General features: G+C 56.4%; 2 protein-coding genes across 3 annotated transcripts in view; both read right to left on the reverse strand.

Moving 5' to 3' along the window:
* Window positions 1-6,310: 6,310 nt before the first annotated feature.
* On the reverse strand, window positions 6,311-7,853 carry C13H20orf204 (chromosome 13 C20orf204 homolog). The gene is made up of 4 exons (XM_059892790.1): window positions 7,797-7,853; window positions 6,983-7,273; window positions 6,748-6,900; window positions 6,311-6,629 (listed from the first exon to the last, which is right to left on the reverse strand). Exons 1-4 carry the CDS (start codon window positions 7,851-7,853, stop codon window positions 6,483-6,485), a joined length of 648 nt encoding a protein of 215 aa, XP_059748773.1. The 3' UTR covers window positions 6,311-6,482.
* Window positions 7,854-10,793: 2,940 nt separating this feature from the next.
* The window catches only part of PRPF6 (pre-mRNA processing factor 6), a 34,839-nt gene continuing 19,265 nt past the window's right edge, over window positions 10,794-26,367 (reverse strand). The window contains exons 11-22 of one of the 2 annotated variants that reach the window (XM_010811503.4): window positions 26,130-26,348; window positions 20,920-21,042; window positions 18,861-18,982; window positions 17,283-17,421; window positions 15,819-15,938; window positions 15,452-15,628; window positions 14,917-15,050; window positions 14,217-14,308; window positions 13,285-13,399; window positions 11,414-11,540; window positions 11,116-11,192; window positions 10,930-11,018 (exon numbers count right to left, since the gene is read on the reverse strand). In XM_010811503.4, coding sequence (XP_010809805.1) covers window positions 11,124-11,192; window positions 11,414-11,540; window positions 13,285-13,399; window positions 14,217-14,308; window positions 14,917-15,050; window positions 15,452-15,628; window positions 15,819-15,938; window positions 17,283-17,421; window positions 18,861-18,982; window positions 20,920-21,042; window positions 26,130-26,348 — 1,437 coding nt within the window. In that variant the 3' untranslated portion in view covers window positions 10,930-11,018; window positions 11,116-11,123. 2 annotated transcript variants of the gene reach the window in all.

Consider the following 26,367-nt stretch of genomic DNA (forward strand, 5'->3'; position numbering starts at 1 on the left):
AGTTCAGGGAAAGTTTGCAACAATCATCTTGGGAGATTCTTTCCTGGAACAGGGTCCCAACACTGGTCCTCCACACACCCACACTCTTCTCGGGCCACACAGGTCTTCCAAGAGGAGGGGTCATGTGTCCCCCTGGCCTGTCCTCCCCCAGTAGCATATGGGGCTGATCTCTGGCAACCCTGCCTGACATGGCACATGCACCCTGGGACACGGGCATCTGGTGATGATGTGGGCTGCTCCGTGGCTGCCATGAGCCTGAACCTGATTACATGTGAGCAAGTTTGCACATGCTCTGAGCATGGCAATGATGCTGTGACGGTGTGACCATGTGATTCAACGTGACCTTCCACGATGACTGTGTGTGACACCCAGTGTGTCTGAGACTGTGTGCACGTGTGTCTTCCTGTCAGCTTGGGTGTCGGTGCACAGGGGCCCACTGCCTGAGTGTGTCTGAAGGGGTGAACAGGCGATGGGCTGTTCTTATTGGTGTCCTGCCTCCAAGGAATCACCTCTCTAAACTGGCATGAGCCTCACACCTCAGCGGGTAGAATGGGGGAGCGGCACCTGGGCCCCCTTCACCCCCATCCCCACCGCATTGTGAGCAGGGCCCAGAGACCTCCAAAACAAAGGGACAGAGAAACACAAACTGAGGAGATGGATGTGGACGTAGAGAGGAGCCCTGGGCAGGTTAAGGCAGACAGAAATGGCCTCCAGGACACCAAGGACAGTGCTGGTACACAGGAAGAAACAGGGAATGAGGCCCAAAGGGACACGGTGGTCCAGTCCAGGGGATGGGGGGAGCTCTGAGACACCAATGCCAAGTCCCGGGCTCAGGCACAAAGGCCATGTCACCCATTAGTGTGCACACTCAGCTCCCATGGCCTCCAACTCCCACTTGGGGTGGGCCTGGGGGACAGATGACCCATCCACTGGAGCCCCGGGTCAGCTGGGCCAAGGTGTGCCCCCTGCCATGGGGGTAGTCTCTGTAGGAGGCATACCTATAGTAGCCAGAGTCTAGTAGCTTCTGCCCCCTTCCCCACCCCCAGGGCAGACCCTCCCACATCTTCACCCCACTCCCTGGCCAGGACATGGCGAAGGGAGTGCCAGCCCAGCTTCTCCTATCACTGAGAGACCCCTGCCTGGGCACAGGCATCACCTCACCTGTGTCCCCATCCCAGAGACACCCATGGACACACAGAGAGGCTGACTGTCTCTCCTGTACAGGGAGCAGTTTTCTAGCATTCTCCTCACCTCACCCTTGGGGTGGGGGTGGGGATGGGGGCCCCAGGGTGCCCAAGTGGGAGCGGCCAAGCAACTTGCCCCCTAGAAGCCCCTCTCTCACTGCCAGGGTAGGAGGAGCGGGGTCTCAATTTGGGCCAAGTCCTTGGAGTCAGGGGCTGGGGGAATTCAGGAGCAGAATCAGGACTTCGAACACACACACACACACACACAGATGGCAGCTGTTTTCAGAGAGCAGTCAAGTGAGCACCACACAAGACCCAGGGCAGACTGGCCTCCTAGGGCCTAGAGACCCAGTCCTCCTAGGCAGGACCACAGCCTCAGGGCCTGGGTGGTTCCAGCCTTGGATCAGGCTTCCCACCCCTCCCCCTCTTGGCCCCACCCACCTGCTTCCCCTAGGGTCAGGAGAAGGGAAGTCCCCACCCCCAGCTCCCGCTGAGTCAGGCTCGCCAGGAACAGACCCAGGCGACCTAGCTCCTGGCGGGAAGTTCTAGCAGCCTGGCCTGGCTAAGTCACAGCTCTCACGCCCAGGACCCAGCCTAGCACTGGGGTGACCTAAGCCGAGGTGTGGAACCCTGCCCCCAAGCTGCCCAGAGGAGGAGGGATTATGCCTGAGAGCAGGTACAGTGCACCCCTTCTCCCCAGTAGACATGGTCATCACTACCTCCACAACCTCAGTAACATCCCCGACACAACCAGACACACACCATGCCAGCATTAGGGCTGCTCCCAACAAGGCTAGGCTGGGCAGGTGAAGAGGGACTTAACTCTTTACTTGATGGACAAACACCCTAGACAGCCCAGTCACTCAGTTGACAGCCTACAACATCTATGTTATTGTTGTTTAGTTGCTAAGTCCTGTTCGACTCTTTTGTGACTTCATGGGCTGTAGCCTTCCAGGTTTCTCTGTCCATGGGATTTCCCAGGCAAGAATACTGGAGTGGGTTGCCATGTCCTCCTCCAGGGGATCTTACCGACCCAGAGATGGAACCTTGGTGGCCTGCATTGGCAGGCAGATTCTTTACCACGAGGTGTTTTCAGTAAAGTAACATAAACGTATCTCTAATGACCAAGTCTGAACAAGCAGATTAAGTATCTTAATCTGCACAGCAGGCAGATTGTTTACCGTCTGAGCCACCAGGGAAGCCCAATACGCTGGAGCAGCTATCCCCAAAGGAGGGGATCCAGAGCAGCTGACCTCCCATCCCAACAGGTCCTCAAAACCAAGACTTGGTCCTCTACCCACCCGCCCACTGCCACTGCTACCCCAGGTTGGGGATAGGCCCTAAGGAGCAGGCTCCAGTCCAGTCCACAGAGGGTTTGGGCCAAGTATGTGGGGGTTCCTGATCCAGGACTGGGGAGGGGGAGGGATGGGAACACCGATGTTCCTCCTCTTTTGTGTTTCAGAGCACAGCCCACTCTGCTTCCTCCCACCCCCTCTACCTCTGCACAAGCACCCAGCCTCCCAGGGAAGTCCAGCAAGGCTCCCCACCCTCTGCCTTATCTCCCAAGACCCCATCGCCGCCACCCACCCCGCCACATCCAGTCCAACCAGCACAACCAGCACAACCCTGCCTCACCCCCTAGGACCCCTCCCTTCCCTTGTCCCCTCCCCCACGACCCCGCCCTGTCCCCCCATGACTCCACCCCTTGCCTCACAAACCCGCCCCTCCCCCACACAACTCCCCTAGCCCCACAACCCCGCCCATCCCCACGACCCCGCCCCGTCTCCCACGCCCCTGCCGGCCCGCGCGAGAAAACAGGAAGGGGCCCGCGGCGGCGGCGCTGGGAGGAAGCGCAGGAAGCGGCGACGGGTGCGGCGCTTATCTCGGGCCGCAGCCGGACCCCTGGCCTCACGCCCCGCGCAGGCTGGGCAGGGGGCGCGGGGGCAGCCGGAGGAGAGGCCTGCTCACCTGGTGGGGGCCCTGGCTGCCTCACCTCCCAGCCACAATTGGCACAACCGGGCCATGGAGAGATGCGACAGGACTTCACTGAACCAGGCTGTGCCTCTCCAGCCCGGTGGGTGACCCAGGGGCCAGCATCCAACCCCAGGGTGCCCCACCTCCCCCACAGCGCACAGTACCCTCCACGCCTAGGCCCTGACCTCCCCATTTCCCCCCATACAAGGACTCGTTTTGCCCAGCAGGTGCGAGCTCTCTGTTGGTTCTTCCGGGCTTTAACTTGGGGATGGGGGGATGGTTGTTGTTTGTTTCTGTTTACAAAGCTAGGTCTTTTCCTGGAGAGGGGGCAGGATAGGGACTGTCCCGGGGCGCCCCCCCACCAGGGTCCCGCGGGCCACTGGCAGGGACAATGGGCGCCAACACCTGGCACTCCTCCCCCATGAGTATGTGCTTTGCTTCCTGGAGTGGGGGCCTCCTGTGTTTCCGCATCACCATGGCTGCCACAGCCCTCCGTGCACACCTGCAGGCGAGGACCCCACACTCAGGCTCATAGGCAAGGGCCAAGGGCCCTCAGGTCTGGTGCAGGTGTTTCCTCCCTGGCTTTGGTAGCCCCCAGTGCCAGATGCAGGGTCTGACCGACTCACGTCCTGCCTGAGTCCTGGCTCCGTGAACGTGGGAGGTGCCTCTGTTCAGTCTGGCATGGCAGGCACTTCTCTCTCCCACCACCTCCTGGTGCTCAGCTGGGCTGGGGTGGTAGCCAGTTGGGGAGGGGACATGGGGGAGGTGCTGTTGGGGCCTGTGAGTGGGCCTCAGGCAGGGTAAAGCACTCTGCGGTTCTCAGAAGAGCCAGTGCTTTGGGTTGGCACTGACCCCAGCCCTATGGTCTGCTGGCAGCCTGGGAAGGGGCAGAGTTGGGAGGTAGAGAGAGAGTGGGGCCCATGGGCGGGGCAGGGGAACACACAAGTGGCACAGTTGGGATTAACTTCTTGGTTTTCTGAATCCAGAGACTAGTTTGCCTGTCGTCCGTGTTCCAGATGTTCTTTCAAAGGCTACCAGTCTGGGGAGGCTGTGGGACTCAGACTACCCTTCAAAGCCTGTCTGGGCCCTCCTTGCAGCACTGTGCATGGGGGGTCTAGCTCCCTGGCCAGTGCCCTGCAGCCCCATCTGCCACCCTGCACAGCCCCTCCCTCTGGGCCCCAGCCTCCACCCCGGGTGCAAGCTGCTGAGAAGGCACGCATGTAGGGCAAGGCGCCACAGGGTGCAGGCCCCAACCCCACCAGGTGCGTGCTCCAGAAAAGTCCAAGAACCAGGCTCAGGCCACATGCCTGGGGCCTTGGCAGGGATGGCAGGCACTGGGACCTGGCAGATGCCTTGCATCCACGAAAGGTGGGGCCCATCCATTGCACAAACCACCTATACTCTGCCTTTGGTGGCCTCATGACCCATGGCCCTGACCTCACCATTGAGTCTCCTGTCTCTCTGCTGGTCCCTCACTACCGGGGCAACTCTGATAGGAGCCCCCAGGGAGAAACTGCAGGTCCTGGCTACAGGAACCCAGTCTGCCCCTGTGGTTGCAGCCCAGGACCCAGATGGAGATTGTGGCCCTGTAATTGAGGCCTCTACCCCTCCTCCCAGCTCCCCTGAAATGGGTTTGCTGGAACCTGCCTCAGGCATGGGTGGATGGAAGGGCTGCCATTGCCCACCCACCATGGCAGCAGCCACGACTGCCCAGGAGGCCACACTAAAGAGGTGTTAGGAGGAGCGCTCTCCCCACAGGCCCTGGGGCTTGGGCAGAGAGCCAGGTGCCCTTGAGGAAGCAGGGGGCACAGGGGAAAGGGGAGCTTCTGTGGAGAGCCTGTCCCCTTCCTGTCCCTGCACCCAGACCCTCGGACTCTCTTACTGACCTTCTCCAGGCCTGACTCCCCCAAGCATTGTGCTCCAACCAAAGTGGGCCTTTCCCCTCCTACCTGGATACCTGGCCACAGCCCCAGGCTTACATAGCAGGAGCCAGCCATGTGACTGCTCCCCTCAGCTGCTGCTCCATCAGCATTCCCCAACTTCAAGATGAGGACTCACCCAGGGACTCAGGTCAGCACTCTGGGGTTGCCTGGACCTCACCCCATTCACATCCAAGTCTCTCCTTCAGCCTTACCTTAACTGCACAGGCTCCCCTCACACCCAGAGCGTGCTCTCATGGCCTGGTAGCCATTAGGTGAATGAATGCACCCCGAAGTCCCCACACATGGGTGTCCCTCTGTTTGGGACCTGGCTCTCATCCCAGCTCTCACACTTCCTGGCTGAGATTTGGGGCAAGTCCTGAAACCTATTGCTTCAGTTTCCTAGTTATGAACCGTGGACAGTAGTTGTTGCTGCTCTGTTCAGACTGAGCGTTTACACCCACACACTGGGGGCGATCAGGGGCAGCTGTGCCCTACTGATGGCACCAAGACCTGTCTGTATCTCTCCTGCTTGCCTCTGTCCTGTCAGGGTGCCCCCGGACAAGGGTGCTTCAGTACCTACTGGGCCTGTCCACCTGATGACAGGTGTGCCTGCCAAGCATCCGCCTTGGCCAGGTGCTCTGCCTGCCCTGTCCCCCCCTTCTCCACAGGCTGTGATCTGGGAGGGGCCACAGGCCTCCAGTCCGAGAGATCGGACCCCCACCCGTCCAGGCAAGCATAGGGTCCCAGAGCGCAAGACGGTGGGTCCCTGGCTGGTCTGTCCAGTCCCACAGAGGGGCTGCTGCCACACTTCCCAGGCCACAGGAAATGGCCTGGTCCAGCTTGCAGCCAGGGCCACAGCTTGCTTCCCTTCAGGCCCGTTTCCTTTATCCGGTTGTTTTGCTCCGAATTCACAAAGCTCAGCCTTCCCCTCCCCTCCATTTCCACCCTTCCCCCATCCCAGAGGGAAGCAGGACGGATACGCTGCTACAATTTAGGGCCAGCAGGAGTCTCCCACCCCCATCTTCCCCTCCACATTCCCGCCCCCTCCGCAAGCAGCGCCGAGGGGGAGTCCCATCCCATGGCGCCCCCTGCTGGTCGAGCCTGGGAACACCACCCCACGGCTCTGCCTTGCTCCGCGAGTGTCGGCGGCCTCAGCGTCCCCTCCCCACCGAGGTGCGGACGAGGTGCGGACGGAGCGGCCGGGCCCCACAGTTGGCAGGCGAAGAGAGGTGGAACCGGGCCGCAGCACCAGCTCAGTTTATTGGGGCCTTGCTCGGAGCAGAGGGCGGGCCCCTTCCGGGACCAGCTCGCCAGGCGGGCACGGCCTCCAATCCCAGGCCCTGGGAAGAGTGCGGGCCGCGGCGAGGGAGGGGCTCTTTCTCAGCCCCGCGGGCTCGGGGTGCTAGGAGCCCCAGGAGCCATCGGTGGCCGCGGCGCGCAGCGCGAACAGCTTCTCCCAGCAGGTGGCGACGGCGTCCAGGGCGCGCAGCAGGAGCCGCCTCCGGCCGCCCGGACGCCGGGAAGGGCGCGTCTCCGGCCGCCAGCTCCGCTGTCGGGGACGCGTCGGTCAGGGCGTGGGCACGGTCCCCACCCTCCCCTCCCCGCTAGCTCGTGTCGGGTCCCTGGGAAGGGAGGCCGCGGCCGTGGGAGCGGGCGGGGACGCGCACCTGGCGCAGCTTCCGGCAGTGGCGTCGCATCACCGCCTCAGTGCGCACCGCCACAGTCCACGCCGCCTTCTCCAGAGCCCCACGGCGGCCCCGGGCCACCGCCCCACGTAGGGTCCGACCCAGGGCCACGATGGACAGTAGGATACTGTGCTCCTGGGGAAGGAGGAGACGAGGCACTGGGGGAGGAGCCCGGTGGGGAGAGGGCTGGAAGGCTTGGGTGGGAGTGTCTCCATACCTTCTGGGCACCACATGAGACTCCCACCCGGCCCCGCCGTCGGGAGACCGCGTCTCCAGTCAGGTTTTTCTGAATGAAATGGTGTCTGAAGCCTGGTCCAGCCCCTTCGACCCTTGGTCTGGTCCACCTCACCGCGGCCTGCAGGTCCTCGAAGATAACCGCGCGGTAGTGGTGAAGCACGTCGGGGACGCTGCAGGCGCCGATCCCGGCCCAGCCCGGAGCGGCCCCCAACAGCGCCAGCAGGAGCGCCCAGAGCGCGGGCTTGGGAGGCCCCTGGAAGGGATACCGGCTCTAGGGAGGGGCTGACCCTCCGACAGCGCTTTGGGTAATGTGCTTCCCCCAGCCGCCCCCCACACACAGGGAACTCGCTGAGCTGGTATAAAACAGAGATATTGCCTAAAACAGAGATATTGCCATGCCCCTCAACAAATGCTCTAGGCACCACTGCTGTGGCAGGTCTGGGGAAAGATAAGCATCAGTACCCGCAGCCCTGCTCTGCATGCCCAAGTACCAAGACTGGAGGGCAGGGCTGAGCTAGGTCTGGGTACAGCAACAAGTACCCGCCATATAGCCTTGCTCCTGGCCATACCCTGACCCATGCCCATCAGAGCTGGGCTCTCCTCTGCTGGGCACCCAACCCCTGGCACTCTGCTCACCTCCAGATGCCCCACAGGAGAGGGCAGAATCTGCCCCCCTCTATCGCTGGGCAGCTCCCCCCAATCAATGGCTTGCTACCAGCTCTGAGAACCATGGGTCCCTCTGCACCCCCAGCCCAACCAGGACAGGGGTGAGGGCTCAGAGTTCAAGGCCACACCCCTTCAGAAGGGGAAGGCTTGCGGAAAGCCAGAGGTGAAGGGAGGAAGGGGACCATGTTCCACCCCACCAGGCCTCCCCTCCCCTAGAATAAGGAACTGGCTCACCTGGATAAGAAGCCACCACCACCACCCCCCACGGCCAGAAGCCCAAACATCAGAGAGAAAGCTGCTTGTTGAAAGGCTCCCAGCCCCCAGGCTGGAGTCACACAGCGGCTGGAAATTAATCATGCGAACCCAGCGAGACTTGGGACTCAGACAGAACTTGACTGTGAGACTTGGGACTCAGACACAGAACTTGACTCTGCTTCCCAGCCCAGTAGGAGAACCTGACCACACAGGGCTGGAGCAGGAGTCCACGGGAGCTCTGCCTGAGGCACCAGGCAGCGCTGGCTGGGGGAGCACATGCAATTATTAGCTGTGGCCCCTTCTCCAAAACTACCCCCTCCCCAGACAAGCTTCACATAATGGCCAACTCAGAGTCGCCCCTCTGCCTGTTGAGGGTCAGAGATCATAGTGAGAACAGGAGCCACTGGTGCTGGAGGGATGTCCAAGTAGGGTAGGTTGGTTGCCCAGGGGGTCTTGGGAAGGTCTGTTGGCCCTTGAGCAGGGCCCAAGGCTGAGGCCGTTCAGCCCCCGAGGACAGGGTGGCCCCTGCACAGGAGGGCAACTCCCCCTCCCTCTGTAGCTGCCAGGAAGGACAGGCAGGAGCACCCAGGCCGGGCGGCGGTGACGGGAACCAAGGGGGATTTCCCAGTGGGGGCACTGAGGGACAGCAGCCCAAGACAGCTCCCACCCCGGCGGCCCACAGCTGCTCACCATGGGCCTCTCAGGATCAGGCTCTCCCTCACTCCCGCCAGGGGACCTCGGACATGATCCTGGGGTCCTCAGGTAGGGAGTGCGGCTGCCACTTCAGGTCCAGTTCCGAGCCCGGCCAACAGAGCTCCCCTGGACGCAGGCGGAGGCAGGCGGACAAGGCTTTTGAAGTTGGCTCCTCCGAGCAGAGGAGGGAGGGAGCAGGAGGGAGGCCCAGGATCCCAGCCTTCCCCCTCCCTCTCCCCACCCCCTATCCAATCACTTCTTCAATTAACCTGACCCTGAAGCCCAGCCCTAGAGGGCTGTCTTCCCATCCAGTGGATCTTGGATTAAGCCATCTACCGGGGAGATCTCCTCCGCCAAGGCAGGGGCAGGGTGCTAGGTGGGCACGGAGCAGGGCGGGGCCCAGCTGGCAGGGAAGAGGACCTTCCTTGGTGGTCAGCAGGTGCTGTCTCTTCCAGGAACCTGAACACCAGCAGGACCAGGTGAGCAGAACTTCACCCACCCAGCCCCCAGCTCCTCCACCCTGACGTCCGGGGGTCCTGCCCCAGCAGGTCCCAGGAAGGGGACTTCCCAGCACCTCGCTGGCCCAGCGCTCAGCTGAGATGCCTCCTGCTGCTCATCCCTCCTGGGTCAAAGGGGTCTTTCCCTGGGGAAGCTCATGGCCACTCGCCCAAACCACCTTGCAGGGAGCTGGACCACAGCACCCTGCGGGCAGCCTGTGGACACCATCCTGCCCTACCCCCAGCAGTGCTTCAGAACAAGGGGAGCTGAGGAACTCAGCCTTGAGCTGGAACTGAAACATGTCAGTGGAAGAAAAGCTAAGATATGTTTTCCCCAAGGAGAAAAGCAGTTTCACCACCACCCCAAGGCGTTGAGAAAATGACCCCCAGGCAAATAAGAAAGACATTTGCACGTGCTATCAGAAGCTCTGGAACTCTCCGGCCCAGCAGGAGGTCTCACCTGACCTGAAGTCAAAGGAAGTGTCCAGGAGAAGCCACACCCAACTGAGAGCTCCAGCTGCCTGTGGCCGCAGCCTGGGCCTCAGTTTCCACATCTGTGGAGGGACAGGCTGGGTTTCAAGCTCTTAGAAGGGCAACAGGCAGGACCCTTCCCACTTCCTCCAAAAATGACGGAAGGAAACTCCAGAGGCTCAGTGAAGACACGCAGGAACCTCCCCACGGCTGTCCAGACTGGCCTCACAGAGGACAGGAAGGATTTCCAGTCTCAGACCACCCTGAGGCACCAGCACTTCCTGAGCCCACGAAGGGACAGTCTGATCCTGCCCCGGGCTGGACCCAGCAAGGTCTGTCCTCTACAGGCAGACGCCCGCGCCCTAGGTGTTCACAGGGAGGGCGTGCCCCCCACCCTCGGCAGCCACAGGTCAGTGACTAACTCCAACACGAGGCAGAGAAGCCCCTCTGGGATTACTTCTTACAAGAATGTGTGGGAACAACGGCCAACCGCCCTTCTTGTCACCACAAGTGACAATCCACCCACTGCCTCTGGACCACCCTTGACCTCCAGCTAGATGCCTCCACCCACAGCCAACACACCCGCTTCCCAGAGAGCTGGCTAGTTTCCAACTGGACACAAACCCAGGGATCCAGAGCCCAAGGAAACCTCCTGTCCTCACATGGTGGAAGCATATTCAAGTCTCCAGGTAACCAGTGCATTTTCCATCCAGAGAAAGAATGGGTCCAAGAGCTTTAGGGTAAAAATCACTAACTACAAATTAGCAAAAATTAACTCCCCCGCCAATGGGAGTGACCCTCTCACATGCCGAGGGCCTTTTCGCCATCCTGTGGTAGAACCTCAGGGGCCAGGCCCAAGAGCACTCAGGAAATTCACCCTCCTGGGGTGCACACAGCCTGCTGCTGGGGGACAGGAGGCACAGACCCCCTGGGGCGGGAGAAGACCCGCACATGCAGGGGCACTGGGGTCACCTGGCCAGCTGGGCCCTTACTGTTCCCACACACAGCTTTTACCCAGAACACAAGCTCCTGCTTCCATCTCCAAAAAGCCTTACAGAGTTGCCCAGCTCTGCTGGCACTTCCTCTGCGGGGCATAGGCTCTTACGAGGCCTGGAGAGCTAGCCCTATCCAGTGTGGGGACCAGACTGGGATGGTCAAAGCACATGAGGGTAGGATTTGGAGAAAACCCGCTGCCACGAACCCCACGACTACTAGAAAACCTTTAATCAACAAGCAGGACGGCCACCACCCCCGCCCTAACCCCACCCCTGCGCAGGACACTCAGAAGGTGTTCTTGATGCGCGCCGCCACCAGCACCAGTATCTCCCCGATCTTCCGTTGCCAGTTGGCGATGTCCTTGGACGTGGCGCACCACAGCTCCCCGTGCCGGGGCTCGGCGTTCTCGCAGCGCCTCCTCACCTCCTCCCGCTGCTCCTGGGTGGGGACCGCAGATGCTTGAACCAACCCATTCCCACTGTGCTCTACCAGGCCTCACACCAGTGCCTGCACCCGCCCCCCAAAGAGGACCCACCTTCCACATCAGGCGGGGCAGGGTAGACCCTGAGGGCGCTGGGCTCTGGAAAGTCTCTGTCCAGCAGGACAGGACGGCTGTGACACAAAGACAACCCTCAGGCCTCCAGCTCCAGCCCTGTTTCTGCCACAGCCCGGAGTCCCCATCACAACCAACTTGTTAAAAGATGCCCCCGAGCATCTAAATTTCAGGCTGAGACTCCAAGGCTACAGCCAGAAAGCAGCCATGGAAGCTGTGTCAGCCGCCAGCACTTCATTCGGGACTGGTGGGTGGGGGTCATGGGCAGCAGGCGCCTCACCTCTGTGCCGTGCTGCAGCTCAAACTTGTAAAAGAAGGCCCAGGCATCCCCCAGATCTGAATCAATCTTCACAGTGCGGTGGAACCACTCCCGGGCCTTGGTGATCTTCCGCTCGCTCCAGAATAGCCTATTGAGAAGCAGCAGTGGGGGACCACGTGGCCACAGATCAGTGCTGGTGGTGCTCTGGGGCCGCGGGAGCCACGCTGGGGGCAACCCTGGCCCGCTCCATGGTGGGCTAGATCTCGAGCCTTGTGACCCGCTGCAGTGGCAGAGAGTCAGGCACAGGGACTGCTGGTCTTGACCTCTCCCTGGAGAGCTCAGGCTCCATTGGGGTGCCAAGGGATGAGGCCTAGCCACCCAGAAACCCCTCCAGGTCACTACCTGAAACCCTCCTTCCTTCAAATGTCCACCCAAGGCATTTCTCAGAAAACCACCCACAGAGCAAGAAATTATTATCTTTCTCTGAGTAAAACATAGGGAGATGAAAGTAACCAATCGGACAAAAAATTCAATCAAGGCTGTGATTAGGGAAAGAGAAGTTTCTGCCTGCTCCTCCTTTTCACCTTCTGGAACATTCTGTCTTACCAGGCATCTCCAGAAGGAGCTGAAGCCCACACTGAAAACCTGGTCTAAAAGCAGACACAGACCCCTGAAACTAGGCCCAGGAGAAGATCCACAGCATCAGAAACCGAGTCAGGGTCCTGGGAGCTTTCCCCACGTGCCGGAGAGGGCATGACGGGCACTCTGACAGCCAGCTCCACCAGCTCCGCAGTCAAGTTCCAGAGCAGCTGTGCACTAGGCACCTCCAGGCAGCTGCCTTGGCTGGTCTCAGCTACAAAAGGGAGTAATTTCATGCCTGATAGCTTGATTGTTTTTTAAGCCTTGTGGTATTCTTAATTGCTCAGTGTCAGATAAACTGTGATTTAAAGAGCACAAACCCAGATAGCAGCACACAGAGCACCAGCCTGGGAACAGCAAGGAGGGACCTGTTTACTTTACAAAGCCTTTTACAAGGTTTTATGGCAGCCCTATCAGAGTAGAGCAGGAGGTGGAAGCATAGGCGAGAGGGAAGGAGCCCTGGGGACCCAGGTGGGGCCTCAGAAGTTCGTGGGAAGCCCCACACGCAGCACCCTCAGCCCCACAGCAGCCAGGGAGGAGGTGCTGGTGGGCACTGAGGAAGCAGCTGGGCCAGCAAGAGCACACAGGAGCCTCTGGCCCCACACACCCCCTGCCCTAGGCAGAGCCCTGACAAGCCCTCCACCCCAAGCCCAGTCACTTCCCAGCCTGACCACACCCAACCACAACCAGGTTCCGCTCCTCTCAGGCCACTGTCCTCCTTTGAGAAGGGAACAGAGAAGGTTCAGGAGGTTCTGAAGGCCCTCCACACCTCCCCAGGGAGCCACGGGCCCAGTACCCTGCACAAGCTGACCGTGGGGGGTCGCCTGCTCACCTCCTCTTGTCCTTGAGGCCAGCACCCTGAAGGACAGGTGGCCTCCACATCCCCAGGCACACCAAGAGCCTGACCAATGGGCCCTAGATTATTCCCAGGGTTACACAGGTCAAACAGTCTGGCTTTTGGCACTAACACGATGGAAACAACTGTCTTGCTCACAGCTGTAACCTAAATTCCGTGTACCAGTGTCAGCAGGCCTGTGTCTGTCCTGCAACCCAAGACCCATGTTGGAATAAACTGAAAAGTGCGAGAGACAGAGAGCGCAGAAACCTGAGAAAGAACCAGGACAAGGGAAGGAGGGTCAGGGGCCCAGAAGAGACCACCCTCCCAGGGGTCATGACCAGGGAAAACTGCCTTGATCTGGGGACCTGGAGACCCCAGCAAGAGGACTGGCACTGCCACCAGGACCCCTACTCACTTGGCCACAGCCAGGAGCACGTGGGGGTCATGCTCACACTTCTTCAGGGCGTCCACACTCTTGGTCTTCCGCTGGGGCCTCGCCTCCAGGAAGATGGCTTCAGACCACAGGACCCCTGAAATCCAGACATGCAGATGCCCATCTCAGCCATCACACACAGGGAGGCCTTTGAAGACTCAGGATATCCTCATCTGTGCCTCCCGCATGGCCGGGCCGCCTATGCCGCCCTATACTCCATACCCTCCAACCCCCACCCTGCGGCCTGCCCAGAGCCACAGGGCCCCACTGGCAAGGCCATGACATCATCCGGGGGGCGAGGAGGCTGGAAGTCCCAACAGCCTCCAAGGTTTCACACTCACTGACTAACTTCACAGCTGAGAATTCACTGTAACAAAGTAACAAAAAGTGCTACCAAGGATTTATGCAGAAAGAAAACCTGGGATTGATACCAGCCTAGAGATCGGCCTGAGGCCATATATCTGACATAAACCCAGAAAATTCTACGATGCCACTAAAAACTGTTCATCGTTAAGGATTCAGTGATAATGAAAAATCCTCACAGAATTTTCAACTGTAAAAAAAAGGGACAAAACAATACACAGTATGACTTGATTTTGTGCAATAATACAAATTATAACAATACAAAAAAGCTAAAATCAGTGATTTCCAAGTACTGGACTCACAGCAATTTTCATCTTCTCTTTTTTTTACTCCAAATTTATTTATACTGCACAGGCACTAATTTACAGACTTGGGGTAAAATAGTAAAAAATTAACTCCTAAAAGAAAAAGAAATGGTAACATCTCAGAACATGCAGTCCAACTGCCCACACTGAAACTTGAGTTCAATCATCTAAATGACCAAGCATAACGGAGGAATTTTTGTGGCTGAATCTGACACCTGCTGCCCGCAGCCTGAGGTGGGTGCTCACCAGAGTTGGGGCACTCCTGCAGGGCCTTGGCCATGAGCGTGCTGGCGATGTTCTTCAGCCCCGCACGGTACTCCAGCCGCACAGACTCCAGCCTACGGAGAGAAACCCGGGCAGGGTAGAGCACTGTCCACTGGCAGCCTGATGAAGCAGAAGGTCCTGAGGAGCCTAAGTAGCTGGAGTTGTCTGTGCTGCCCAGCAGCTCGTCCACCAGAGAAGGGAGACGTGGGTGATCTCCACCCTCAAGCCTATGGGTGGCCATAAACCTGGACTCTGAGGTCATTCAGGTGTGAGTGAAGATGGGCAGGATAAAGACAGGCCTGCTGGGGCACCTCACAGCACTGACACCCTGAAGCCCCACACTTGGAGTCTGTGTGCACAGCCTCCTATGGACAGAATGCCATGTTTATCTGGCAAACTCCTATTCATCCCTCAAGGTCCCTCCCAGATATTACCTCTTCCGTAGAGTCCGCTATCTTGGCACCATCCACCCCAAGGCCCCCTCGTTAGCTCTTGGTTCCCGGGCACCCTCAATCCCACCACAAGCCACACTGCGTCCAACCATCTTCAGGCTCGTGTGAACACTCTCACAGATGGAACAGGACTCCTCACAGACTGCACCTTCCCACGGAGCCTGAGCTGAAAGTGCTGCACCGTGGACTTGGTGTGAGCGAAGTCAGCTCCTGGGGGCACGGGAACTCACCACAGGCCGGGGTTCTTTGGGTTCTTCAGGCGAGACTTCTCCAGAATGGCCCGAGCTCGGGTCAGCTGCCCAACCTTCTCCTCCAGCCGGGAAAGCAAAAGCCACAGGGGGGTGGAGTGGGGACATTTCTTCAACTGCAGCCATAGACACAAGAGACAAGACTCAGCGGGCGTCTGTGACGCTGTGTCGGCACCTCAAGCTGAGTCAGGGCTACGTGTGCCCTCAGAGACCCAGCCACTTCACACCCAGGTCTGTCACTATGCACACGGTTGTAACGTACACGCGTGTATGGGGCATTTTTGTGAGCAGGCTGTGCCATACGCACATGAACAGGGGTGTGCACTCAGGAGCCTATGCCTTACATGGGCCGTAGTCCGTACTCTGCTGAGTATAGCAGTTACAGCCTGGCAGGGGCAGAAGGCTGGGTGAGGGAAGACCGGCCTCGAGCCCAGCACAGGTCCCCTGAGCCTGGGCCCAAGCAGGTTGCAACAACTCCTATCTGGGGTGAGGTGCCCCGTGTGGGGTGGAGGCTCACCCCTTGGTTGTAGGCTTCCCGGGCTTTCTCCACGAGCTCCTCCTGCTCCTCAATCTGCCCCTTCATCATCCAGAGCTTGGGGAAGTCCTCATAGTGCTTCAGGGCCTCCTCGCACAGCTCCTGGGCGGCCACAAGGTTCCCCAGCACCCACTCCAGCTTCACGGACTTCATGAAGACCTGGGGAGCAAACAGCCTCAGGCTGGCTCTGGCATTTGCCTCACTGAGAGCTCAGCACAAGCGCTGCCCCGTGTCTTTGGGACAAACTGCGGCTACATACATTGGTGTATTTTAAAGCCAAGAGTGAACAAATGAGCTCTGAGCACATGACCTTGGGGGTTGCTAACAGTGGGTAGGGGGTTCCGCTTACCCGGGCAGTGGGCGCGCTGCTCCGCGCCTTGGCCAGCAGCCGGCGTGCCCGCTCGTACTCGTTGTTCTCAGACTCCAGCTTCACGGCCGCCAGCCAGATCTCCTCACTGTTGGGGTTGGCCTGCAGAGGAACAGCAGCATCAGCCATGAGTGGGGCAAGGGCTCCCCTGGTTGGAAGCAACTAGTCCAGGCACTGGGCCGTGCCGTGCCGTGCTCTGCAGCAGGACAGTCTGATGCAGGCATGTCCTGGACTAATAGGCAACAGAGCCTCAGGACGTGGACTTCCTCACGAACAAGCCGGCCTGCCTCACTGGCACAGATGTGTGGCAGCTGCAGCGCTCAGGCCGTGCTGCCAGTCACCACCCTCTGCCTACTGCAAAAGTTCAATCATGTCCCATCTACATGGATCCACCCAACCAATCCTGCTGGCTCCCAAACCTGGGGATGAGGAGCTGGCCGCCCAGTGTGTCAGTGTGGGAAGGACAGAAGGATGCCCGGGTTATCGCAGACTATATGTGGAGGGTTCCCAGGGTCGGGACTAGGCCATGTACAACCCAGAGTCCAGCAGACATGTGGGCAGTGCCCTCCAGTCTCCTGAAAGCACAGTCACCTGCTGGCCACACTCAGCCTGACCATGTCCCCAACCTGAGAAGCAGCCCCACAGAGACAGGTAAGGAGAGGAGAGGGCAGGACACAGGCAGCACTGCCAGGTGGTGGTGGGAAGGGCCAGAACCACTCGGAGAGCAGCGGCATCCTCCACCCAGGGCCCCCAAACAGACACGAGAGCAGAGGGAAACCCAGGCCAGCCCCCTCCACATATTCACTCAGGCAGGGACAGGCATCACTATGCCAGCCTAGATGAAAACCACAGAGTGACATCGTCTTTCCAGTTAACAGAAAAGCATGCTGGAAACCACTGACTGAACCTTGCTGTCAAAAACTATTAGGATGTTCCATGTGACAATAAAAATCAGAGAAAAACGCAGAGCTCCCGGCACCAACCACGATGCCACCCTCCACAAACACAGCTCCACCCACTGACAGCCTGGGCGGCAACGGGCAGCCCACGTGGGACCCAGTGCAGATGCCTGTGCTCAAATACAAGGGCAGGACTTCCTCCCGCAGCACCAGACATCCTCACACTCACATAGGAGGGGACACGTGTGGGGACACGGCTCTTCACTGGCTGTCCCATCCTTCCTGTCTCCCTGAGTCTATGTTGTGGAACACTGAGCCCAGGGTCACACTGAATGACAGCAAACGAGAGGTAGGTATCCATTACCCGGGCCGTTTTTCCTGCTCTCGGACCCCCTCAGGGCCTCAGCTGCCCCCAGAGCACCCAAACTCCCTGGGTCGGACCATAATCAGCCTCTCAGGTCAGCTCCTGTCAATAATGCAGCAAGGGCTTGGGGGAGGCAGGCACAGGACCCTGGAGCTCTCGGGCCACAGCGCACCCCTCACCCACCTGGAAGGCCAGAGCCAGGATACTCCTCGCCGCAGGCACGTCCCCGGCCAGCCACTTGGACTTGGCACCCATGAGCCATAGCACCTCTGCTTTGGGGCAGTGGGCCACGGCCCGCTGCAGCAAGGCCTCCAGTGACTCCCTGCAAGACAGGGGGACGGTCACCACAAGCACACGGGCCACTCGCAGCCAGGCCACGAGCGCTGAAAAGACAGTTACTGCTTCAAAGTTCGATGCTGTGAATGATTTACCAGACTTTTACAATGGGGAGAGTGTGGGGAAATCTTTTCTCTCCATAAAGGCTCTAAAATCAACTACTGAGGAGGGTGCTACAAAGCCACGCTTTGTTCAAACAGCGGAGTCTGATGGAGCTTCTCAAGGGAGCCTTTTATAGCCGGGTGTCCCAGAGGCGCGATAACTTCGCAGTCTGGGAGCCGGGGGCCTTTTCATCTCTAACCACAGATCCGCCAATAAAGATTACAACCTGTACGTACTCTTTGGCATCCAGAGAAACTGTCTTATTTCTGGAAGGAAGTTATTTTAGGTCACTATCAAGCAAGAAGCCCGGGTTTCAGGTATGAAGCCCCAACCCTGTGTGGCCCACCACCCTGGCACACCCCCGGCACAGATGTTCTCCTCAAGTCTCTGCAAGATTGAGTGAGCACACGGAGTTTCTCTGTGTGGTAAGAAGCCTGACACCAGCACAAGAAGGCTCGGCTTCCTAGGCCCACCATAGGCGCCAGACCTGGGGGATGGGAACTGCCCCTGAACCCAGGGACAAAGACATGCGGGCAAGGCCCTACTCTGGACAGGACAGTTGGGGGAACTTGCACAGTCATTTCAAAATGTGCCCAAAGGAGTTAACTGCAAGATACAGAGCAACTACTGGGGGTGGTGTGTGGGTGGGGGCGGGGGGACAGGAACATCAGGAGGCAAGACTCCTGAGAAGCCTGAGACTGAGTGAGACAATAGCAAAGCAACAGAGGCCTCATGCTCCCAGCTGCAGCCCAGGTGGGACCAGCAAGGCCCAAACACAGAGGGTGCAGCAGAGGCTCCAGGCAGAGGCTGCCCACCTAACTGCTGACTGAATTGCAACATCTAATTCAATCAGCACTTATAGCCAATAAAGCAGACACAAAAGGTTTTTTCAATTAAAGAGAACAATTAAATAAAATTGTCACGGACCTCCTCAGAGCACAAAAACCAGCCCAAGCCCAAATCCAGCACAGCTGAAATGAAAAACAGGCCTGCCTAGGCCCAGATGCCGCACCGCCCACGCTGCTGAAGCCAGAGCCCCACAGACTGGGGGGCCTCCGGGCCCCAGCCCTGGCCCAGGAAGCCCTAGGACCCCAGTGGTCCCAGCTCACTGCAGGCAGACGGGCCCTTCAGTGCCTTGGCTCCTCAACTGTACAGCAGCAGGAATGCTATCGCAGAAGGTGCCAGAAAGAGCTTGGCTGAACGGCCCAACTGCCACAGGAGAGTCCATCCTCGTTGCAGAGGCCTGACCTCCAACGAGGCTCTCACCCACCCACGGGGATAAGAGGCCTCAGCTCAGAGCAGGGTGGCAGGACTGCCACATACCTGGTGCCGTGGTTCTTCTCGAAGTATGCAGCCCGCAGCCACACGCTCTTCTTGCTAGGGAAGACCTGCAGGGCGTAGGCGTAGATAGCTCGGGCACACTCCAGGGCATTGTGGGCCACACACTAGATGGAGAGAGAGGGGAGAGGAGTGAGGGGGCTGGGGACAGGAGTGAGGGGGCTGGGTGCCACCAACCCAGGAGGGGTACCCGCCCCACGACTCCTGACCCAGGCCCTGGAAGCCCGTTACAAAGACCCTGTGGCTTCCGTGGTACAGTAGGTAGGACTCCAGGGGGTTGGTGGGCCGGCCTGCCCCTGGGGTAATACTGAGCACCAAGGGCTTCTGCTCCTTCTGCAGGCCACACAGCGCTGAGGACAGGCCTGCTCCAACCCAAAGACACAACAGAGAAACAGGAGAAAGTCTGAGAGGGCTTGAGGGTTCTGCTCCCCAGTCTGACATCTGCAGGGTGACACCCACTGAGGTCCCCATGTTGTCAAGAGAGATGAGGTAAGTAAAGAGGGGCATGGAGTTCAAGCCCACACTCAGAATTAAAAGGGCTCAACGACCAGAAGGAGCTGGGTTCTGCTGCCCGTTTGGCGATCTACTCCGAGGGTAGAGATTGCAGGAGACTGTTAGGTCATCCTTCACAATCTTCTGTCTTAATGTCACATAACAAAAAGCTTTTAAACCATGACAGTTGACATTAGAGCATCGTTAGTGCTCACAAGGCACCCAGCTTACAAATGAGATGCCACGTGAGCTGCAGACAGACAGCAGCCACAGCCTGTGTCCAGGGACCAGAGGACGAGGTGAGCACCCGAGTGGACAAGGGAGAAAGAAAAGCTCTGCCGGCAGGAGTCCAACTAAGCATCTCTCATCAAACGCAGGTGCCATGATATTTAGAAACCAGCACCTGACACATCCTGCAGTAGTAACTGACTCAGGCCAAAAGGAGCACTAACCAACGTGCAAACAAGAGGGCCGAGTTTGCTGAGAAATGGCACGTTTATGCAGTCTCAGGGTCTCCCCACAGAACATGAGTTACAAAGGTCCGCAGCAGCCTCCTGTGGAGGAAGCTGGCAGACACCCCTGAGCTACTCAGAGCTGAGTGTGCCCCCACCCACCAGCGGGACAGAGTCCCGCAAAGAGGAGAACTTGCTGTGAGGACACAGTGTGGAGACCAAACCAAGGGGTCTGTGCCCTCAAGAAAGCCAGAATCATGAACAATGATGATGGATCAAAGGTCCCTCCCCCACCCAGACTCAGGGCCACGGACCCTGCACATGTGACCCTGGGCAGTTTCTCCACCAAAACTCAAAAGGCATTCAGTGAGCCCCTCGGTGAGATCTGAATAAGGCCCCAGATTACATCCTGGTCCTAATCAACGCTGATCTCCTGAGTCTGATAGCTGTGCTGTGGTTGCACAAGAGAAGGTTCCTTTTAAAGAAACACACACTGAAGTATTTAGTGGAAAAGGCTCACCACATGTGTGATGTGGTCTCAAACACTTTGGGGAAAATAAAGGCCACGTGTGAGCAAGCATGTGCACATGTGGAGAAGAAAAAGGCATGTAGTGAAATCGGTAAATGTGGGGGCATCTAGGTGAAGGGCATAAAAGAATTCTCCACACAGTTTTGCAACTTTTCTGTAAGTCTAAAATTATTTTAAAATAAAAGGCTATTAAAAAGAGAGGACCACATTTAAGGTATTAAAAGCTTTAAATATGTTTATCGATCTTGAGCCCATAATCTCGTCTCTGGACCACCACTCAAGGGCGTCTCCTCAAAGTGCATGCTTCACATGCAGTTATTTTCTGAAATGCAGGTTATAGCAGAGATGGGGGTAGGGGACATCCAGAGGTCAGGGGTGAAGAGCTGGGAAAGCATAGGAACTGGGCCAGGTCAGGGCTGTGAGTGCTCACACTCCACCTCTGCAGCAGACCCCAGTTAATAGAGAACTATGCACCTTACAGTTGTGACTGTATTTAAAAATCAGCAGATCAGAAAGATTTCCAAACCACACCCCGTTCCCCACAACGCACACTCCCACTAGCCACACTCACGCTGTCGGCATCTTCCATCCACGTGTGCTTCCGGTCTTCCTCCTCAATGCCAATCCCGATAACAGCACGCATAACTGCCTGGCAGGTGGCCACACTCCCGGCCTTGTCACACTCCTCAGCATCCTGAAAGAGGGCACAGAACTGAACTCACTGCCCAGAGCTGCAGAGGCCTGGCAGACAGACGCTAGGCCCGAGGGAGAGGGCTGCAGGAACGGGCCTTGAGGATGCTGGAACCCTCAGGGTCCCCGACGCTGCCACTCACTGTGAAACATCATTTCCTGCCTCACAGCAGGTAAGTGCTCCATACCCCCAACCTATCCATTTAACAAATATCACAGAAGCACCTAATGTGTACCAAGTGCTAGAGTAGGCAACCTGGTGGCCACAGGAAAGTTCCAAAGCAGTGGGACTAACATCTCATACTGTCACACATGTTCGTACTGTCAGCCTGGCTTCAGATTCAAAATGGGCAAAAGGAAGAGCCACTCTAACCCAAGAGACAGACCTGCTGGGGGTATGGAGCCCAGCACAAGGAAAGCGAGACAGCCTGGGGAGAGATCAGCCACTGAGGCGCTCCGGCAGGCGGGGGGCAGGGTGTTCAGCAGAAAAGCACTAGACTTCAGAAGAACAATCCTCGGAATGAGCAGAGAACAGCCATGGTTCAGAGATGAGACACCAAGTGTCCTGAGCCTCCTGCATAGCGGGCAGGCAGGGCCAGCAAGGCAAAGAGCAGGGCTCGCTCACAAACATCAGACCACAACATGGAGACACAGGCCGAGATGGGATGGATGCAGGGACAATCTCTATCGAGGGCAACTTCAAGTTCTCTATCAAAACAAAACTCACAGAGGCTCACCCAGCAAAGTGTTTTAAGGAATATATTCCCATTCATGCCAAATGATGGGTGCGCCAGGACACCATTTGCAATGGCTAACAGAGTAAGAAGCACCCTGCTACTGCCATCACCGAGAGACCCTAGGCTGGCGGGACAGGCTGAGTCAGGCTTCCCTTTTCCTGGCTGTGAAGGGAAAAGCATTCCAGGCAGAGCAGAGCCAAGGCCAAAGGCTCAGGAGGTGGCCCAGGCCAGCCCTCCACTGGGGGCAGAGCACAGAGCACCTGGCACAAGGGAGGAGAGCCGCCCAGGGAGACGGCCCGGGCAGCCAGTCTGCACAGCATCCCCCAGTCTCCACTGAGCATAAACCAGCATAGGAGGGAGGGAAAGAACTGTCCAAAAGGATGAGCAGGAGCATTCCTCAGAACACAGGTGTGTCCAGGACAGCACCTGTTCCCACCAGCCAAAGTGGAGACCCCCAGGAGACACAGGACCCTGAGCAGAAACCTGGAGAGGCCGCCTCTACAGAGGGCTGAGTTCCAACCTACCCCACTGACTGCGGTTGGTCCCACCCAGCAAGTGTGAGGCAAGACCCACAGGGTCAGAACACCTTCAGTAACAGAACCAAGCTCCAACACCAGAGCCCAGAACGTTCACAGAGGCACAAAAGCACCCAGCACCCAACAAGGGAAAATGCGACAAATGAAAGGTTATCAGGGAAAGACAATCCATAATGAGGGGAGAACATCTACCAAAATCAACTCCGATAGGCCCAGACAAGGACACTAGAACAACTATTATAACCATGATCCACAGGTGGCAAATTGCTGTGTGGCAACATGAAACAGGTCAAAGAAGGGTTTTAAAACAGCCAAAATTCCTGTCAGTGAAAAAGGCAAGATCTGAGATGAAAAATGTCCTCAATCACAGCAGACGAGACATTACAGAAGAAAAGATTAGTGAAACGTGAGGACAAAGCAACAGAAGTCATATAAGATGAATCAGAGCATCAGTGAGCGGATGAGCTCACATCACACCGACAGGAAAGACCAGATGTCTCCCAGAACCAGAGCGGGCTCTCACCATTGCTCTTCAGCATGTCCTGAGGCCCTAACCAGGGCAATCAAACAGGAATAAAGGCATCCAGGGACTTCTTTGGTGGTCCAGTGGTTAAGAATCTGCTTTCCAATACAGGGGACACAGGTTTAATCCCTGGTGGAGGAACTAAGATCCCACATGCCATGTGGCAACTACTGAGCCCACGCACCACAATTAGAGAGGAGCCCCATGCACTGCAATGGAAGATCCTGTGTGCTGCAACTAAGGCCCAACATAGCCCAAAAAATATATATATATATACACATATATACATGTATATTTTAAAACGCATCCAGATTGGAAAGGTAGTAAACCTGTATCTGCACACAACATGATTCAATATACAGAAAATCCTAAAGAATCACTGAAAGTATTACAATAAATGATTTTGCAGGACATAAGATCAATATTTAAAAATCAACTGTACTCCTATATACTAACAACGAACAACCTGAAGATGAAATTAAGAAAAAAAATCCATTTATGACAGCATGAAAAATAGTAGAACACTTTAGAATACATAAAGTAAGTGCAATAGTAGTATGTTAAAACACTATCGAAAAAAATTTTAGGGGCTTCCCTTGTGGTCCAGTGGTTAAGACTCCACCTTGCAATGCAGGGTACACAAGTTCGACCCCTGGTTCAGGAGGATCCCACATGCCACAGAGCAACTAAGCCCGTGCACCACTGCTGAGCCTGTGCTCAAGAACCCGAGTTGCAACTACTGAAGCCCTGAGCCCTGCAGCCCATGCTGTGCAGTAAGAGAAGCCACCGCAGTGAGAAGCCCGCACACCACAAAGAAGAGCCCCCGCTCACCACAACTAGAGAAAGCCCACGTGCAGCAGCAAAGACCCAGCAGAGCTCCCCAAACTAAAGAAATACATCTTTTTTTTTTTCAGAAAAAGTTTTAAAAGAACTAAGTGAATGGAAAGACATCCCACGGATTGGAAGAGTTACTACTATTAGGCAGGCAATAGTCCCCAAACTGATCTACAGATTCTATGCAGTGTCTGTCAACATCCCCTCTGGCTATTTTGCAGGATCTGACAAGTTGATCCTAAAGTTCATTTGAAAACACAAGAACCAAGCACAGCCAAAACAATCTATAAAGAACAAAGCAGGAGGACTCACTTCCTGATTTGAAAGCTTCCTACAAAGCCACAGTATGCAGAACACAGTGGTGCTGGCACAACACGGACGCACAGCCCAGTGAGGACAGAGACTTGGAAGTGAACTCGCACACACAGGACCATAGTTCTCTACAGCGCTGGACTGTGGGGGGAGACTCAGCGCAGGGAGACCCAGCAGAGCCAGATGATGGGCCTGCACTTATAAAAGCATGAAGCTCAACTTTTAATGCAAATGGATCACAGACCTAAATGTAAACACCAAAAAAATAAAAATCTTAGAAAACAGAGGAGCAAACCCTCATAACCTCACGTTACAGAAAGTTTGATATGACACCTAAAAGCACAAGTAACAAAACAAAATAATGAATCGGACTGTATTAAGATTAAAAAACACTTGTGCTACAAGCAACACATTCAAAGTGAAAAGACAATCCACAGAATGGTTGCAAATATTTGTATATCATGCAATCTGATAACAGATTATATACTTGTACCTAGTATGTAAAAACTTCTTGCAACTCAGTAATAGATAATAAACAATTAAAAGATAACCCAATATACAATACTAAAACTCACTGAATTGTACACTTTTAAATGGGGAAATTTTACAGAATGTTAACTATAGCTTAATAAACTGTTAAAAATAAAACAAAAATGATTTTAAAAATGAATAGCTCTTCATGAGCTCCAAGACAGCTCAAGTAGCCTAATGTGCAGGTAATTATACCTGAAAGAGGTTGAACAGAAGAAACAGGGGACACAAATTTTCCAAATTTGATACAATTTGGAAATCCACAGATTTAAGACACTGAACTCCAAACACAAGAAACATGAAGAAAACCACAAAGCAAATTACAATCAAACTGCTCAAGACCAATGATATAAAAAAATTCTTAAAAGCATTTCTAAATCTTTTAAGTTAGAAACATTTTTTTCAATTTAATTAAAAATTTTTAAAAAGAGACGTATGTACAGAAGAGCAAAGATGACAGCAGGTGTCTCACTGGAAACAAGGCCAGCAAGAACAGTGTCTTTAAAAAACATTGAGAGGAAAGACTGCCAACCTAGAGCTCCACACAGAGGGGAAACGTGATGACGTTTCCTTCATCAGATGAAGTAAACAAAGATGAAGTAAAGACTCTTTACAGACATTTAAAGGCTGGAAGAACTGAACACCAGCAGGCCTGCTTGTAAAAAATGGTCACAAAGTCCGTCAGACAGAAGAAAGAAGACACCAGCTGGAAACTGGATCCACACAAAGGTATGAGAATGTCAAAATGGGAATGATATGGTTAGATGGCATTGAACAAATATAAATATTAATAAAGGGGCTGAATCCAGACGATGAGACTTCAGGGGTATATATGAGGCCTTGCACCCAAAATTTTAAAATATGCCCACCACAGGAAGGACAGAAAACAGTACTGCTGCAGGGGCCCAGGAGCAGGATGCAGCATCCCGACACCCTCTCCTTGGGGGAGGCAGGTGCCCTCAGGCAGGGGCCCAGGAGCAGGACATAGCATCCCGACACCCTCTCCTTGGGGGGAGGGAGGTGCCCTCAGCCATGACACCCGGAGCAGCAGAGGAGCCACTGGGAGAAGGGTAAGTAGAACAGTGGCAGCAGGGGCACGAGAGGGAGGGGCAGGGTCTGGGCCCTCTTCCGAAGCTGAGAGGCAATGGTGAAGCACAGGGGCTGGCTGTAGGGCTCCTGCTAACGGAGCGAGGTGGATGCAGGTAAAGAGGCACTGTTCCTGGCTGCCCGTGCAATGGCTCATGCAGCGGGAGGAGGAGGCAGGAGAGTGCACCTGGCCTGGTGGCTGGGTTAGAACACCTTCAGACACCTGGCTGGCCATAGTTGAGAAGAGTGACAGATGCACTAAAGCTCATTCTCTCTTAAACCATATTCTCTTCTGGAAAAGTGGGGCTAAGCGCACTGTCAAAATGCTAAAGTCTCCCCTGAGCTGCTCAGGCTTTCACACCACAGAAGCCACAAGGCGATGACAAGAGAGGCCACCCCATGCCTGCTTTGCCTGCCAATGTGAGGACGCATCTTTCAGGTGCCACCCCAAAGTCCTGGCCCACCAAGGGACTCCAACGAGCAGGAGGGCATCCGTGCTTAAAGCGGACACCACAGCACCTGCTGACCTCACCTGGATCCACTGCTCACGGTTAATCTCCACGCCATTGGCGCGCAGGGAGGTGATGGCGCGGTCAATGATCTTCTCCACCATCTGCGTGTTCCCGTTGGCCTCCTCCAGTTTGGCGGCCGTGATCCAGATGTGGCGGTCTGTAGGGATGTTCTCCCGGGCCTTGTTTAAGACCTTGCGGGCATTCTCGTAGGTCTCCAGCCTTGCCAGGGCGAGCCAGAGCTGCACAGAGAGACCCGTC

Source organism: Bos taurus, chromosome 13, assembly GCF_002263795.3.
Source record: "Bos taurus isolate L1 Dominette 01449 registration number 42190680 breed Hereford chromosome 13, ARS-UCD2.0, whole genome shotgun sequence".
Classification (NCBI taxonomy): domain Eukaryota; kingdom Metazoa; phylum Chordata; class Mammalia; order Artiodactyla; family Bovidae; genus Bos; species Bos taurus.

Coding starts and splice junctions, on each gene's coding strand:
- C13H20orf204 (XM_059892790.1), bottom strand. CDS start 7,853: ATGGTCCCCTTCCTCCCTTCACCTCTGGCTTTCCGCAAGCCTTCCCCT. Junction 7,274..7,796: donor AGCCTTCCCCTTCTGAAGGG/GTGTGGCCTTGA, acceptor GCCCCTCCCTAG/AGCCGGTATCCCTTCCAGGG. Junction 6,630..6,747: donor ACTGCCGGAAGCTGCGCCAG/GTGCGCGTCCCC, acceptor CGTCCCCGACAG/CGGAGCTGGCGGCCGGAGAC.